Source organism: Macaca thibetana, chromosome 4 (genome assembly GCF_024542745.1).
Source record: "Macaca thibetana thibetana isolate TM-01 chromosome 4, ASM2454274v1, whole genome shotgun sequence".
NCBI lineage: Eukaryota > Metazoa > Chordata > Mammalia > Primates > Cercopithecidae > Macaca > Macaca thibetana.
This window is the reverse complement of record NC_065581.1, coordinates 113,291,248-113,308,953: the sequence shown is the minus strand read 5'-3', so window position 1 is coordinate 113,308,953 and position 17,706 is coordinate 113,291,248. Positions and strand designations below refer to the sequence as shown.

The window sequence follows — 17,706 nt, the reverse complement described above, 5'->3', positions numbered from 1 at the left end:
GACTGAGCAATATGATGAATCCCCGTCTCTACTGAAAATACAAACAAATTAGCCGGGTGTGGTAGCGCGCGCCTGTAGTCCCACCTACTCTGGAGGCTGAAGCAGGAGAATCGCTTGAACCTGGGAGGCAGAGGTTGCAGTGAGCTGAGATTGCGCCACTGCACTCCAGCCTGGGCAACAGAGCGAGACTCCATCTCAGAAAAAAAAAAAAGAAAGAAAAAGAAAAAAAAAAAAGAATGTCAATGTCTGTCTAACATTTCAATAGGTTGTATGGCCATGTTTACAATACAGTTTCTGTTTTCCCTTAATCTCTCATCATCATTGAGTTGTGGATTTTTTGGTTTGCTTTTGTATTGTTGTTTATTTGTTTCCAAGCAAAATACAGTAAATGCCAAGAAATGCTTTCCAGGAAAGCATACTGCATTCCACTGTATAAGGCTATTGTTTTTGTACATGACGTGCCCTGCTCTTGTCTTCACTGAACTTAAATTTTTTGTCACGTTATCTCCATTTCAATCTGGTTTTCTAGTCATACTCCTTTGATTTAGTAATTGTCTAATTCCCGACTCCTAGCTAGTGAGACCTCAGGGTTTGGGCCCAAACCCCAAACAAAGAGGCAGTTTCTGGGCAAATTGAGTGGAGACTAATGGAAGGGTAGGGGTAGGGAACTAGGGAGACAGTGATGTCCTGGTGAGTGTTCAACAGTCAGCACTCTGGGGAAAGAATTCCTGGGTTATAGCATTTGCCAGTTTCCATGCTATAAATGATCCCACCATGGCCAGTCCTCTGGCTCCCTTCCATCTCAGTAAATAAACATGGGAATTGGGGGAAAATTTGCACCACCAAGTGGTACAAATGGCCTATTTGTCCTCAAGCTGCAGTGGGACAAAGGGAGGTGGTGGAGGTGAGCAGAAGGCAAGTATGTTGGGGGAACGCAGCAGCAAGGCAGCAGAATAGCCATCCGTTTATTCATTCATTCAGCTGATAGAAAGCTGAGTTTGAATGGTCGCTGTGCCACGTACTAACCATGACTTGGGGTAAGTTATTTTGTATTTCAGCCTCAATTTTCTCCCGTGTAAAATGGTGAAAGTAGCAACAACTAACCCGACAGTGAAGATTAAATATTTATTTAAAGCATCACATGGACCAGTACAGTATAGTAGGGGCAAAGAACACAGCAGAGAAATAACTATTCAACGTCCCTGCCCTCTTGAAGCTTCCACTTCAGTGAAGGAGGCAGGCCAAAGGCAAGCCAAGAAACACACAGCATGTTAGTTGGTGGTAAGGTCTGGAGAAGAAAAATCAGATGCCTTGAGGGACACAGTGACGTGGGGTGTGTGTGTCTGTGCCTGCCCGCCTGTTAAAGCAGTACCAGCACAGAGCTGAGTAAACCAAGGGGGTGAGCCATGCATGTGTCTTGAAGAGCATTTGGACAGAGGGTTACCTTTAGTGCAGAGGCCTTGGGCAGCAATGTGTTTTGCAATCTCGGGCAGAAAGAACCGAGGATCTGGTTAGGAACCCGTATTGGTTTGTTCTGGCATTACTGTAAGGAACTACCTGAGACTGGGTAATTTATGAAGAAAATTGGTTTAATTGGCTCACAGTTCTGCAGGCTGTACAGGAAGCATGGCTGGGGAGGCCTCAGGAAACTTAACATCATGGTGGGAGGCAAACGGGAAGCAGACAGGTCTTCACATGGCAGAGCAGGAGAGAGCGAGGGAGGAAGTGCTACACAGTTTTAAACAACTAGATCTCATGAGGACTCACTCACCAGCATGAGAACAGCAAGGGGGAAACTCATTCCCAGGATCCAGTCACCTCCCCCCAGCCTCTTCCTCCAACACTGAAGGTTATAATTCGACATGAGATTTGGGTGGGGACACAGAGCCAAACCATATCAGAACCAATATGACAGAAATGGGGGGACTGGCCAGGCACGGTGGCTCACGCTTGTAATCCCAGCACTTTGGGAGGCCAAGGCGGGCAGATCCCTTGAGGTCAGGAGCCTCAAGACCAGCCTGGCCAACATGGTGAATCCCGTCTCTACTAAAAATACAAAATAAATTAGCTGGGCATGGTGGCGGGCACCTGTAATCCCAGCTACTTGGGAGGCTGAGGCAGGAGAATCACTTGAACAGGAGGCGAAGGTTACGGTGAACTGAGTTTGCACCACTGCACTGCAGCCTGGGTGACAGAGCGAGACTCTGTCTTTTAAAAAAAGAGAATAGAAAGACATGGGGGGACCATTTCTGAAGGTGTCCAGTGAGGGTGCAGCCTGAAGATGTCCCCTGAGCTGAGGAAGGGAGGACTGAACACCTTTGAACAGGTGTCTGCAGCCCCAGGGGAGGGGTGCAGGATGCGTAGGTGCCAAGGCCACGCCGTCCTGCAGCAGGTTGTCCTTCCCATCTTTCCTCTCCCCTGATCCTTCTGCCAGCAGGCACGTGTCCTCAAAGGTAGGCCATCTTAAAAAGCAAACAAGAACATTTCAAAAACCTCCCGCCCTATTGCATCCTCGTCTAGCTCCTGCCTGGCTCTTGTCTGTCATTGGGGTCCCCATGTTAACTGACCTCGGGTTCCACCTCTCCTGACTGCCCTTGTCCAGGTCACTTGTCCCTCAGAGACACCAAGTCTTTGTTGCTCTGCCCTCCTCAGAGAAGCTCAGCAGTTTGACACAGCTGCCCTTGTCTTCCTTCGGGAGCATCTGGTTTCTCTGGCGTCTGGGGTCCCTTCCTCCCCAGGCCTGTTCACTGCTCCTCCTCTGCTTTGCTGGCTTCTCTGATGACCCTTCACCTTTCTCACCCCGTTCTCCTCCAGGATTAGCCGGGTGATGACTCCCAAACTCTTGTCTGGAATATCATGCACCTGGAATTTCAGACTTACAGGTGTAGTTACCAGGAGCCATGTGGGTGGGTAAAAGCCATTTCAAACTCATACATAAACCAGGACCCACCTCCTACTTCCTTCCAGCTCGATACTTCCCTGAAACCTACCCAGTCATTCAAGGCAGAAACCCGGGGATGATCCTGAGGCCTGTTTTCCCTTCCCCACTTCCTGTCTCCATTCCTGCCAAGTCGTCCTGGGTTACATGACTCTGCCCTGTCCACGGCGCTCAATGCCTCCCTCCTTCAGGCTTCAGCCGCCAGCCCGCCCCACCTGCAGCAGTGCAGCAGCCTCCCAACTAGTCTCTCTGCTGCTACTCTTCTTCCCAAATACTCTCTCTCCTCAGCAGTCGTAGAGACTGAAACCTAATCAAGCCCTGTTGCCTTCCTGCTTCGAGTTCTTCCGTGTTTCCTTCCTGGTCTGAAAAGCCCCTGGGATCTGGCCCTCATCCCTCCCTCCTCCCTTATCCTCATCTCTCATCCTCTGGGGGCCCTTTGCGTGGCTGACACCACTACCTGGGCCACTTCCTGATACTCTCCTGTCCAGCTCCTTCGCCTCCCTCAGGTCTCATGTCATGTAAGCATCAACTGCTCAGAGAAGCCACAGGAATATACAACCCCCATCCGTCTGCTGTCATTGCAGTGCATAGCACAGAATGCTGAGAACTTCCTATTTCCTTATCCATGTTCTGTATTTCTCCTCCCACAGGGATGAGAGTGGGACCTTTTCCATCCTGTTCACCACCATATCTCCAGCTTCTAGAAAGTGCCTGACACCTATTAGAGGTTCAGTAAAGACTTGTTGATTAATTAAGTGAATGCTTATTATTTTTACTACATTCTCTTAAAAATACACATTTATTAATAAATAACTGAATAAGAGAGAAAAAATATGAAGTGATGTGATATTCCTTCATAACACTTCTCCCTCAAAGATGAATACTTATTATTAGTGCTAATCATTTTCTTGTTTTAAATAATTCTTTTTTTTTTTTTTTTGAGACAGAGTTTCGCTCTTGTTGCACAGTGGTGCAATCTTGGCTTGCTGCAACCTCTGCCTTCCAGTTTCAAGCAATTCTTCTGCCTCAGCTTTCTGAGCATCTGGGATTACAGGCACCTGCCACCATGCCCGGCTAATTTTTGTGTTTTTAGTATAGACGGGGTTTACCATGTTGGCCAGGCTGGTCTTGAACTCCTGACCTCTTGATCCGCCCACCTCTGCCTCCCAAAGTGCTGGGATTACAGGCGTGAGCCACCGTGCCCAGCGTAAATAATTCTTTTTTCTATTAGAAATCATTCGCGCTTCTGAGATATTTCCCACTCTGAAAACCTAGGAAATGGAAAGTCTAGTTTCCATTTAATGAATGAATTAGTAGATTTGTTGCCCCAAGCAGTTCTTATTGCCCTGACTTTTATTTTCTTTTTAAGGGTTCTGAATCTCTGATTTATTAGGCAACACAGAAATAACAAGTTTAGATTGTATTACAAAAAGTGCTCAGGCCGGGCGCGGTGGCTCATGCCTGTAATCCCAGTACTTTGGGAGGCCGAGGCGGATGGATCACTTGAGGTCAGGAGTTTGAGACCGGCTGGCCAACATGGTGAAACCCTGCCTCTACTAAAAATATAAAAATTTGCTGGGCGTAGTGGACCACGCCTGTAATCCCAGCTACTCAGGAGGCTGAGGCAGGAGAATAGCTTGAACCCAGGAGGCGGAAGTTGCAGTGAGCCGAGATCTCGCCACTGCACTCCAGCCTGGGTGACAGATTGAGACCTTGCCTCAAAAAAAAAAAGGAAAAAAAAAAACAAGTGCTCAAACTGTTCATATACAGGACAGGACTGGGCTTGCTAGGGAGAGAAGGGGAAATTCTCCAAACTACAAGGACACAAGAACTCCTCATCCTAAACGAAGTATGAAGGTACACAGACAAGTTTCTTGTTGGTCAGAAAACAGAGAAATCCACAGTAACTATAATACATCCCTTAAAGAATAAGCATGTATTTATAGGAAGCAAACAAAGCTTTCCATAGAGAAACCACTTTCGCCAGATGATTATATGGACTTGGGTTTTGTTTCTGAATCTGTCACTTGGCAAATGAAGATACCATCTTCAGGATGTTCCATGTCATCCATTTCATTTAAGGCATAGGCTGTTTTAAGGTTAGTTTAAAAGATAAGGACCTTTTTACAAAATAAAACATTACATTCACTTAAAATATTTGCAACATGAACTCTTGTACCCTGATCCTATGTTGTCACTCTGGGTTTCATGTATCTAATCATTGACTAGGAATCTATCTCAGCAGGTAATCCAAAAATCATTGACTAGTTTGTAGATTATGCTTTCCTGCTCACATTTGAACACAGCTGGTTGTAGTCTGGTAAGAGGTCATCAAGGGCTACATCACTGTAGGTTGCCAGGAGACCAGTAGTTCTTAATCCTGACTGCACTTGAGAAGCTCCTGGGAAGATTTAAGAATATTGATTGATGCCGGACTCCCCATCAGACCCAGTGAACGTAATGTCTGGGGATAAGGCTTGGGTACCCCAAGTGCTTCTCATGTATCGCCAGACTGAGGAAGACTTAAGACAAGAAACAATGAGAGCTTTTAACATTTTCCCAGAGGTTAGCCATGTGTGGCATTGATGGAAACTCCACATGCAAGAGCACACTGTCCAATATGGTGGCCACTGGACATGTGGCCATTTCAACCTAAATTACCTGTATTTAAATAAAATTTGGAATTCAGTTCTTCAGTCATGTTAGCCACATTTCTATTTGTGCATTTATTTATTTACTTTTTACTGCTCACATTTAAGTGCTTAGAATTCTGGTAAGCTAACAAGTAATTGAAATATTAATCTTATGAAATGTTTGAAAGGGCCATTGTGGAGAATATTCATAGCAAAACAGTTCCTGCCTTATTTTCCTAAGTGTTCTGCATATAAAATAAAACCCAGAACTCAAGATAAATGTGTGTATGCCTTTGAGTTAGTCATAGAATTTTTTAAGCAACATGTTTAATTCGATGTACTGTATCTTATAGCTATATCCATGTTTGAGTGTGCAAGTGTGTGTGTACCTGTGTTTGGATGTCTAACAATGACGTTCCAGTATTTTTTTCTCGCGAACTCCATACTGGGAGTTTTAAAACCAGAGCCCTAATCTTGACTTAATTATTAATTTCCTCCGTGGCCTTGAAGAATTCCCTTAGCCTCTCTGGACCTTAACTTTCTGGATAAAGAAGTTGGCCTCTTCGTGTTCTCAACATTATCTGATTCTGTGATTTCTAGCTAAAGCTACATTTATACAAAAATATGAAGTGCTTTTGCAAAGTAAAGAGTAGAATAGTGGTTATCAGAGGCAGTGGGGGATGGAGAAGTTGACCAAATAATACAAAATTCCAGTTAGACAGGAGGAATAAGTTTTCAATATCTATTACACAGCAAGGTGACCATAGTTAATAAAAGTGGATTGTTGCCAGGCGTGGTGGCTCACACCTGTAATCCCAGCACTTTGGGAGGCTGAGGCAGGCAGATCACCTGAGGTCAGGAGTTTGAGACCAGCCTGGCTAACATGGTGAAACCCCATCTCTACTAAAAATGCAAAAATTAGCTGGGTGTGGTGACATGCACATGTAGTCCCAGCTACTGGGGAGGCTGAGGCAGGAGAATCGCTAGAACCCAGGAGGCAGAGGTTGCAGTGACTCAAGTTGGCAGCACTGCACTCCAGCCTAGGTGACAGAGCAAGACTCCATCTCAAAGAAAAGAAAAAAGCATTGTGCATGTTTTAAGTGTTAAAAAATTAGATTTTAAATGTTCTCTCTACAAAATGGATAAATCTGTGAAGTGATGGATACGTTGGTTAGCTTGATATAATCATTCCATGCTATATACATGTATTAGAACAGAACATTGTACGTCATAAATAGGTGCAATTATTATTCATCAATTACAAATTAAAAATGCTTTCGCTAATAGGTTAGTATCCAGCCTGAAAAATAAGAGAGAGTCTACAAAGGATAAAAGTCCTTTGCTTTTTTAAATTAAAATGTTGCTGAGGATCTAGTAGCTGTTTGGGGTGGTTATCCCAGGAAGAGCAATGTGCTTGTGCGGATTCAGCCCCCACCACTTCTGTCCCCTGGAGACCCAAGCTGGGTGCTTCTCAGACAATTGGCAGCCTGTAGCTGAGTGAAGCCAGCTGCCCATCCAGGGCGGAGTTTGTGACCTTGTCCTCGTCAAACTTTGACCATCTCCACTAGCTTATTATGGGCAAGGACATCAGAAGACCAGCAAGGTTAGGAGGGGATGGAGACTTAAGTTCTTTTTAAAAATACTTTCTTCAGAACACTTAAAAGGTTAATCTAGATAGAAGCGAGATAAGACAGAGATATAAACACCAAACATACGTATTTACGTATTCATAAACATGTGTCCCTGGGTTTTATTTATTTATTTTTATTTATTATTTTTTTCATTTTTGAGTCAGAGTCGGTCTGTCACCCAGACTGGAATGAGTGCGATCTCAGCTCACTGCAACCTCCACCTCCCAGGTTCAAGTGATTCTTGTGCTTCAGCCTCCCGAGTAGCTGAGCTGGGTTTACAGGGGTACACCACCACACCCTGCTAAATTTTGTATTTTTAGTAGAGACGGGTTTCACTGTTGGCCAGGCTGGTCTTGAACTCCTGACCTCAGGTGATCTGCCCACCTCGGCCTCGGCCTCCCAAAGTGCTGGGATTACAGGCATGAGCCACTGCGCCCAGCCAATTGTATTGATTTTTATGGTTACCTTTTGTTGAATTGAATCATTTCTTAATTTAAAAAATAAATACACTTCTTATACTATCAGGGTTTAATTTCATTCTTTTGAAAAATATAGTGCATAGCAACATAAAATAAGGTAAATAATTTATTTCATGGTCATTGAGTCAACTAACAAAATGGCTTAACAATATTTTGGAAGGAAGTGACTATATTCTCACAGTTTTGTGTCTCAGGTTTTGTGTCTCATTAAATGTTGAATAACATGTTTCTAGAATCCGGAGGGGATTTGGTCCTTTGATTGAGTCAGGGTGTTTTGACTGTCTTTGAAATATTTTATGCATTAAATATGCAGTATTCATAAAAGCTTTCCTAGCCTGTTTGCCCCAAATTGATCTTGGTTTCCATGCTTCTATTTGTCTTTTGGGATTTTGATTTGCTCTTTCACTTCTCTAGGGGACACCTGTGTTCGTGCATGCGGGCCCTTTTGCTAACATTGCTCACGGCAACTCTTCAGTGTTGGCTGATAAAATTGCCCTGAAACTGGTTGGTGAAGAAGGATTTGTAGGTAAGTTACTTCTTTTAAATTTAGTTGTTGTAGAATATTGAAGAAATCTAAAAGTTGATGACAAGAATGGAGTGATATCCATACTGACATAAAATCTATTATTTCAGGCCCCCTCTTTCATAAATGGTTTTAGTAATGGAAAAGCCCTAAGGTCTGGTCTACGGAATTATGCTTGTGCTTGAATCATAGATTCTGGTATCAAGTCCATACGGGTTTGAGTATAAACTCTGACTCTTGCAAACTGAGTGACATTGTACACATTTTAATTACTACTGAACTTCAGTTTTCTTATATGTGAAATTGTGGTAACAATATTGTATCAAACCTTTTAGGATTGTTATGAAAACTAAATGAGATACTTTAGTCATTCAGCAAATGTTTTTTGAGAAGATACCACTTAGAAGGCATGCTACTGAGAGCTAGGGATCCAGTGGTAAGCAAAAGAGATAGGCGTGGTGGCATAGACCTCTAAGCCCAGCTACTCAGGAAGCTGAGGCAGGAGGATTGCTCGAGCCCAGGAGTTTGTGTCCAGCCTGGGCAGCATAGCAAGACCCTGCCTCTGTGAAAAAAATAAAATTAAAACAACCAGCCTTAGCCCCTGCCCTTGTGGAGTGTACTGTCTAATGGTAATTTAATAAGAGAAAGTGCTCATTGACTGTCAGCCATTACTACCCTTACTATGTAGTACTGATAACTTGAAGTCATGGGTTTATTTCCATATACAGTTTCTCCTTGTTTTTTGTGAGCTAATGTAGGAGAGATTCCCAACCAGTAGACTTAGAAATGTTAATTGGTAGGACTGCACACCTTTTGCTGCTGTCAAGCTCTTTGTAGAACCTGTTCCTCTTTGGCTTTTCTTGCATATTCCAGCTAGAAAGAAGGGGTGACTCTCACAGAGTTTACTAAGTCAGTACCAGCCCCAGTCTCACCCATGATACTAAGGCAGCAAGGAAACAAAGGACAAAACCAAAATACAAGCATTCGTGGTGGAGTCCCTTAATCTGACATATGAGGGATTGCATTGGCAGACTTCCCGTGCTAACAGATAATTCCCATTAACCTTACGTATGCCTATAATCAGGGATAGCAATCTCTTCTTCACTCTTGTCATCAGTTTTGGATCAAACTCAAAAGAGTTATTTTATTAGAAAAGAGTATGCTGGACAAAAGAACTTAGCACTGCATTTTATGCTCAGACATCACAAAGTTCATTCAGGGTTATTGAGACTCTTTTAAGAATTCCTCGTGGACCGGCAGTCAGGATCAGATGAGGTTTGATGGAGTTCCATTCCTCCACAATCTGTATTCTGCAGCTCTCATGTACTTTGCTGCTTCAGTAGCAAATCCACTGCAAGAGTGGCTAGATGTGCTGTCTAAGTGAATTTGCTCAATTGATCGCTGCCTAATTGTAGAGCTAATGGATGAGGAGGCTGGGTCAGGGCGGGCACTGGAAAGTTGGGTGCTTAAGTGAAGTGGTGGTTCTGATGCATCAGCTCTGCAAATAAAGTAGCTTCTAGGAGGAAGCACTCTATTTTATGTGATAGAGATCTCTGCCCGTACCAGTTTTTACTTTGTCAAACACATATTTATAAAATACATGTTATCATGGCAGAATATTTTTAAAGATATAAACGATGATGTATACAAAATAAATGAGCTCTCTGTGTGACCTTGAACAAGCCATTAGCCTCTCTGGGTGTGTCCCTTGTAGACATTCTGATCTGAAAAATGAGAAGTTGGACCAGATGAGGAGTTGGATGTGGACGTGTAGCTGTGGACTCAGAGGTAGACGCTGTGGAATTGGAGCCCTGACTGGCAGTGTGTTTTCATTTCTCTAGGGCTCAATTTTTTATTTAATAAAAAGAGAATACCTGTGTTACCTGCAGTATTTTAATGAATAGGATCAAGTGAGAAAATGCTTTGTAAAATCTGAACTATGTGCAGGTCAGCAATTACACTCATTCTTTCTATGATCTCATCTAGTCTAAGATGCCCTAAGAGGGGGAATTTTTCATGAGGATGAAATCTGTCCATTGCCAGATGATTCAGAGGGCAAGCCCTAACCTCAACTGCTTTCAGATAACCTTGGGCACATGAACGCTTCTCTTCCTTGGTTTCCTTACCTGTAAAACAGGGCTTTGGACAGGGCTCCCCTCTCGAAAGGACTTGGTAGGTTTGAAATGAGGCATGAATGAGATCACAGGGTTGAGTCCTGGCACCTGACACATGGTAAGACTCAATCCTTCTTGGCCACTCCTGGCTATCATTGTTATCCCCACTATTGATACACTACTGATGAAGGTTACATTTTCTTTTTTATTTAGATCCTTTTATTTTTTGGATGATTTTATTTATAGTTGTTATAAAATACACATAACATAAAAGTTGCCATCTTCACCATTTTTGAGTGTACTTTCAGTAGCGAAGTACACCCACGTTGTTGTGCAACCAGGCTGCAGAACCAAAGTCCCATGCCCATTAAATATTCCTCATTCCCCTGCCCCCAGCCCCTGGCAGAAGTCTTCTACTTTCTGTCTCAATGAAGTTGACTCCTGGATACCCCATGTGAGTGGAATCATGCAGTATTTGTCCTTCTGTGACTGACGTATTTCACTTAGCATAATGTCCTCAAGGTTCATCCATGTTGCAGCAGGTGTCAGAATTCTCTTTGTTTTTAAGGCAGAATAATATTCCATCGTATGGATAGACCTTACTTTGTTTATCCACTCATCCCTCGTTGGACATTTAACTTGTTTCCACCTTTGGCTCTTGTGAATAATGCCGCTATGAACATGGATGTACAAATATATTTTAATGTCTAAAACTCATGCTGTATGATGTCTAAATTTGTGATGGCAATGACTTATATTCGTAAATACATACCATGGAACTCTAGCCCTGTAATGTTGAACTCTCCTGAAGGTGGTGTGTCCATGTTGTGGCTCTATTGCAATGCTGGTGGCAAAGCCAGTGTATTGGACAGTGGGAATGGGGCATGGTCAGGAGACAATGTTCTTTCCTCATTACTTGGTCAAGCCTGTAGTGTGGGACTGGTTCATTCCTTGCCCTTGGATGAAGTTTATAACAGTTTCCCCTCATTCTCAGTTAATATCTAGTCCCTCTAACATATGTATTTTTTAATTCCTGTAGTCACTTTCAATCATAAGAGTAGCCCCTAAAATTAAAAATGCACATCCAGTTTTATATCAAAACCAAAAACTCCACAAGTGTCTCTCAGACTTGAGCTCCTCTCCTCCCCAACATGGGCCTCCTCTGGCTGACAGTGGGAAGGGGAAAGTGGCTGCTTGCTTCTCTGTCACCCTCCTCTTGCACTTAGGCTGGCCCTGGCCCCTCCTAGGTTGAAGCTTTGGCATGAGATGGTGCCCATGTAGCCTCTGCCAGCAGAGGTCCTCACACTTTTGGCAGAAGCCCTCTGAGCAGTACCTCATTTAGACTTTCCTACCTCTGGTTCCACACCTGGTCTCGGGTACCAGAGACCTCTGACCTCTGGCTGGGGACACACCTTGAGCCTTGCCAACTGGTCTTCTGGTCCTCACTTGTGGCTTAAGAAAAAGAAAAGGGGGAAGTAGGGAGGCTGAGGCGGGTGGATCACTTGAGGTCAGGAGTTCAAGACCAGCCTGGCCACCATGGTGAATGTCATGTGTGTCCGTGTGAAGAGACCGCCAAACAGGCTTTGTGTGAGCAACAAGGCTATTTATTTCACCTGGGTGCAGGTGGACTGAGTCCGAAAAGAGAGTCAGCGAAGGGTGGTGGGATTATCGTTAGTTCTTATAGATTTGGGATAGGGGTACAAAGTACATTCTTAAGGGCCAGGAAGAATGGTACAAAGTACCTTCTTAAGGGCAGGGCAGACTATATTGTATCAGTTAGGGTGGGGCAGGAACAAATCACAATGGCGGAATTTCATCAGTTAAGGCAGGACCTGGTTATTTTCACTTATTTTGTGGATCTTCAGTTGCTTCAGGCCATCTGGATGTATATGTGCAGGTCCCAGGGGATATGATGGCTTAGCTTGGGCTCAGAGGCCTGACAGTGAAACCCCATCTCTACTAAAAAAAACAAAAAAAAATTAGCCGGGCGTGGTAAGAGGCACCTGTTAGCCCAGCTACTTGGGAGGCTGAGGCAGGAGAATCACGTGAACCCCGGGAGGGGGAGGTTGCAGTGAGCTGAGATCGTGCCATTGCACTCCAGCCTCGGCAACAGAGAGAGACTCTGTCTCAAAAAAAATAATAAAAATAAAAATAAAAATAAGAAAAGGGGAAAGTAGCTTTGCATCCTCTTCACTGGGCGCTGGGAGGGGAGCTGGGTGTGGCACACTGATAACTTTCTTTGAAGAAATTCTTTCCCAGGTTCTAACCTGTCAACCCTTTTGAAGCCTCAATGGGCTAAGGCATGCAAAATCTGTTTCAAACTGCTTTGCAAACCCTGCCAGTTCGGCCAGCACCATCCTTTGGCATGTGCGCAAACTGACACCAATTTGAGGCCTGAAACAAAAGTGAGACAAAAGGACCTTGATTTCAACATCCTTCTACAGAAGCTAAATGCAGTAGGCACATCTGAGGTGTTTCTGAAGTCTGAGCAGGAATTCATGTTCTCTAGAAAGTTGTCATTTATAGTAGACTATCTTTATGATCTCATAACAGGAAAGGATCTCTTAAAACATGAAAAGCTCAAACCAAAGAGAAAAATATTGGTAATTTGGGCTGCGTTAAAAAGTAAACGGTATGTGATAAAAGATACGAGGTTAAAAAACGAGTGACGGATTGGAAGGAAACATTTGCAAAGATAATAGACAATGATTAGCATTGAGAATACGTAAAACACTAAAGACTAAAGACTGATAAGAGAAAGACAAATAATCCAATACAAAAATAGAGAATTTGAAAAGGTGATTCGCAGCAAACAAGCAATTTGGTGGAATTTCTAGGTAGAACTGAAAATGAACAAATGATTAGCAATTTCACTTCTATGTATACTCTGGAAAAGAAGTAATCGGAAATATATTTAAGTCCTTTGAAACTTAATTGACTTCAGTACCCTTTTAATGAGCATTTATTGAACTTCTGCTGTACGTCAAGTACTATCTGCTAGGAGCTGGGAATCAAAGATGAGTAAGACAGGTTTCTTGCCACCCAGTAATTGATGATGTGATGTGAGAGACTAGAACTTCAGTGGTAAGTACAATGCACTTGATTAAGTACTATATTAGTTAAGGTTCTTAACTAAGAATTTGAAAGAATGATGGGCATCTCTTAAATAGAACTGTCTCCATATTACCAGTTTTGCTGATTTAGTCTAATTTTTGTTCTAACAAAAAGCACATGCAAGGAAGTAATTATTTTGTCGATTCTGAATAATTAGTCTAAGATAATGGAATCAGTAGTTCATTTAGACTTAAAACAGAGTGACATTTATTTAAATAATTGCATGAATTTGCAAAACACTTTATGAGAATTTTTCAAAAACTGCTGTGATCACCTTTGTGGCTGTTTCTTCCGTTAGTCAGCAGTCTTCATGGGAGTCCACCTAACTTCCATTTACATGCTGTAAAGGCAAACAGATATTTGGCATTGAATTCTAATCATGTATTACATTTAAAAAATAAAGCAAAAGGAAAGAAAGAAAAGAAAAAGCAATATTGAGTTCCTGGATTTTAAAAACATTATTATCTCATCTTTAAACTGTAGGAATTTCAAACTTACCCATGAACTTTGGATTTTTTATTTTGTTTTCTACTCTCTCCGTTGGTTTTGATTCTGGTTTTCAGGTAAAGATCTTGTCTTTGCAGGGGAGTGCAGAATGCAGTTGTGTATCCTTATAGGCAGGTGTCATTAACTGAGGGTCATCAGTCACTGGTGGACTCATGGATAGACTTACATCTACAACTCCTCCCATAATTAAATATAGACTCATGCATATGGATATATATACTTCCTTTTTTTTTTTTTTTTTAGATGGAGTCCCATTCTGTCTTCCAGGCTGGAGTGCAGTGGCATTATCTCGGCTTACTGCAACCTCTACCTCCCAGGTTCAAGCTATTCTACCTCAGCCTCCTAAGTAGCTGGGATTACAGGCAGGGGCTACCACACCCAGCTAATTTTTGTACTTTTAATAGAGATGGAGTTTCACCATGTTGACCAGGCTGGTGGACCCGGGAGGCGGAGCTTGCAGTGAGCTGAGATAGTGCCACTGCATTCCAGCCTGGGCGACAGCAAGACTCCGTCTCAGAAAAAAAAAAAAAAAAAAGCTACCTAATCGATTGCAACTCTGCTGCTTGCTCTTTGTAGAGAATCACACAGACCCGGCTGTGTTCCCCAGGTACTTCCTGGGTACTTGAGCATAAACACTCATGCAGCAGAGGAGAAATATGAGACAAGTGCCCAATTAAAACACAGGGTGATCTTTGCCTCAGACATTTCAGGATTAGGATTTAGAGATCAGAATGAATAGACATAGCAGTTCCAAGACAAATTGAATGGGATTGGGAAACAAAGCCTTGTTAATATTTTCATTAAAAATGCCCCCATTTTCTAAGCCATTCTTGAGCATTAGACCGGTGCTGAGACTATCATATACCTTCTTACTCAATCCTTAAAACCGTCTATGGGATCAGTGTTACTATCCTCATCTTACAGATGATGTAACAGAAGCTTAGCGAGATGATTATACATGTCCACGATCAATCAGAATAAGTGACAGAGGATGTGACCCGAGGGCTCCCTCTTGCCAAAGCCTGTGGGTGATCAGGCGGCTATTTTGCTCTCAGTGTTTTTCTCAATGCTTTTTACCTGGTTGCCATCCTCTCCTGTTAAAAAACAATTTCAGCCAGGTGCGGTGGCTCACTCCTATAATCCCAGCACTTTGGGAGGCTGAGATGGGTGGATCACTTGAGTTCCGGAGTTCAAGACCAGCCTGACCAACATGGTGAAACCCTGTCTTTGCTAAAAATACAAAATTTGCCAAGCGGGGTGGCACATGCCTGTAATCCCAGCTACTAGGGAGGCTGAGGCAAGAGAATCGCTTGAACCTGGGAGGTGGAGGCTGCAGTGAGCTGAGATCGCGCCATTGCACTCCAGCCTGGGCAACAAGAGCAAAACTCTGTCTCAAAAAACTAAGAAGAATTTCAGGTGAGCTGTCCGTAGCAGATGGTCATAGTTACAGGAAGTACCAATATAACTATATTGTGCCAATATATCGTAATGTGTGCCAACAGTGGTGGGTAACTTTGGTCCTTTTTTCTTTTCTCTCTCCTACTTTAACATTCCTTCCTCCCAAGTAGGTTACTGATTAAAGATGACCTTATCAAGTCCCACTCTGTTTCCTTGCCCTACCTCTCAACCTGTATTTTTGGGAGACAGTTTTTTTTATTTTTTTATTTTACTTTTTTGAGACGGAGTCTCATCTGTCTCCTAAGCTTGAGTTCAGTGGCGCGATCTTGGCTGACTGCAATCTCTGCCTCCCAGGTTCAAGTGATTCTACTGCCTTAGCCCCCTGAGTAGCTCGGCTTACAGGGACGCACCACCACGCCCGGCTAGTTTTGTATTTTTAGTAGAGACAGAGTTTCTCCATGTTAGCCAGGCTGGTCTCAAACTCCTAACCTCGGGCGATTCGCTCACCTCTGCCTCTCAAAGTGTCGGGATTACAGCCATGAGCCGCCGGGCCCGGCCTAGGGGACGTTTTATAATCAATCTTCTTGGCCTTCAGAGGACTCTGCTGGTGGCTATACCCAGCTACTGGCTTGTTCTCTCTTTCCACTTTTATTGCCCTGAAATTCTAAATATCCCATCAGTTTGGTAGAAGAAAACCAGACCAAAACTAAACATTCTCATGATTTCATCCACTCTTTAAAAAAAAAAAAAAAAATCTGACGTCAAGTGATCCTACAGCTCTAAGCTTTAATTCTCCCAGACCTTGCCCTGTTTACATTATTTAAAAACACTGATCTCAGCCTGGGCTCCACTTTTGTTATTATGATACTTTCAGGTTTTTTGTCCTTAGTAAATTTATTCATAATTAAATCAAGGATGAGAAGTGCTGGCTTATTAGAGACTCTGGCTGAAGGTCATGTGCTAACTCAGGAAACTGCTAATCACGGGTCGTGTTTTTCAGCCCCTGTCTTCAGGAAGGCCTGACTCTCGGGGAGGGTTGTTTTGTGTCGTCTCCAAAGCTCCCATTTCTCCTATGTGGCTTGGTGCCGAAGCTCATTCCTCCCCTCACTGCCTGTTCGGCCTTTGTCCTACCTCACCTTTCTCTTTCCATGCTTTTGTGTAAAGTAGCCCTCTTTCAAGCTGCTCCTCTGTCCTTTAAAAACAAATAAAAAAGCAAAATGTTCTGCATATACACGAAACAGGAAAGTATGCAGAGCAATGTCACAAACACCAATGTTCCCACCACGCTATTTCATCAAAATCTTAACATGTCGCTGTGTGTCCTTTGGTTTTTTTGTTTTTTTAAAGAGATACGTTTAGCTGGGCATGGTGGCCCATGCCTGTAGTCCTCGCTACTTGGGAGGCTGAGGCAGAAGGATCAATTAAGCCCAACAGTTTAATTCTCCTGGGCAACAGAGTGAGACCCTGTCTCTTAAAAAAAAAAAAAAAAAAAAAAAAAAAAAGGAAAGTTAAGAAAAGAGAGAAGAGAAGAAATCAAATATTAGAGACACAGTTGAAGTTCCTGTGGACCCTCCTGATCCCGTTCTTTTTTCTGCTTCTCTCCTGATTTGAGTGGTTATCATTTCCGGGTGTATGTTTCTACTTTGTCCACGTATATATATGTACACTAAAGATCTGTAGCAGAGGTTCTCAGACTTTCTCTGCTTATGACCATTAATGGCCCAGCAATTTTTTTCATGGTACCCCAGGCAAAGGAAATACCTAACATGTCCATTTATTAAATAGTTAGGTCCAAACAACTTAATGAATATTTATGTCCTTACAACTTAGTAGCTGCCTGAAAAAAAAATACATATGAATTCAAAGGAAAAAATTATATCGTTTCATTTTTAAATTACCACCATACGTTATGAATGAGATATGTGTCCTTGTCAGGCACCAGACAACTTCTGACCCTTTGTAATCAGTTGACACCCGCACCTCATTTCCTGCTCCACGTTTATTTTCACACGATTTTTGCATTTTGCTGCGGTACCTGCCAAAAACTTTGCTTTGCAAATATATGATGTCATTGAAAGGGATGTAGAGCACTATTGTTGAAGCAGTGAAGAACCTCATATGAGTAGTATTTGCAGTGTCCAATGATGTCCTGTATCGCCGCGTTTCCCTCAAAAATTTAAAATATCCCACAGTGCCTCTGAGTTTGCTGCAATGCCTCACGGCACCTCATTGCACATTAGAACCACAGATGTGCGGCTTTTCTTGGTATTTAGTATGTGTTTTCAAATGTTATATATTAATAGATGTTAACTGACTGCATTGTTCTATAACGACGTCAGTGCACTTTTTCTGTAAATGGCAAGATCATA

The 17,706-nt window shown here is 42.8% G+C and overlaps 1 protein-coding gene across 3 annotated transcripts in view; it reads left to right on the top strand.

Annotated features, from left to right (window-relative positions):
• Positions 1–17,706, top strand: part of MTHFD1L (methylenetetrahydrofolate dehydrogenase (NADP+ dependent) 1 like) — a 232,082-nt gene that overhangs the window by 95,857 nt on the left and 118,519 nt on the right. For all 3 annotated transcript variants that reach the window (XM_050786245.1, XM_050786246.1, XM_050786247.1), the window contains exon 20: positions 8,096–8,207. In XM_050786245.1, coding sequence (XP_050642202.1) covers positions 8,096–8,207 — 112 coding nt within the window. The remainder of the gene's footprint in view (positions 1–8,095; positions 8,208–17,706) is intronic.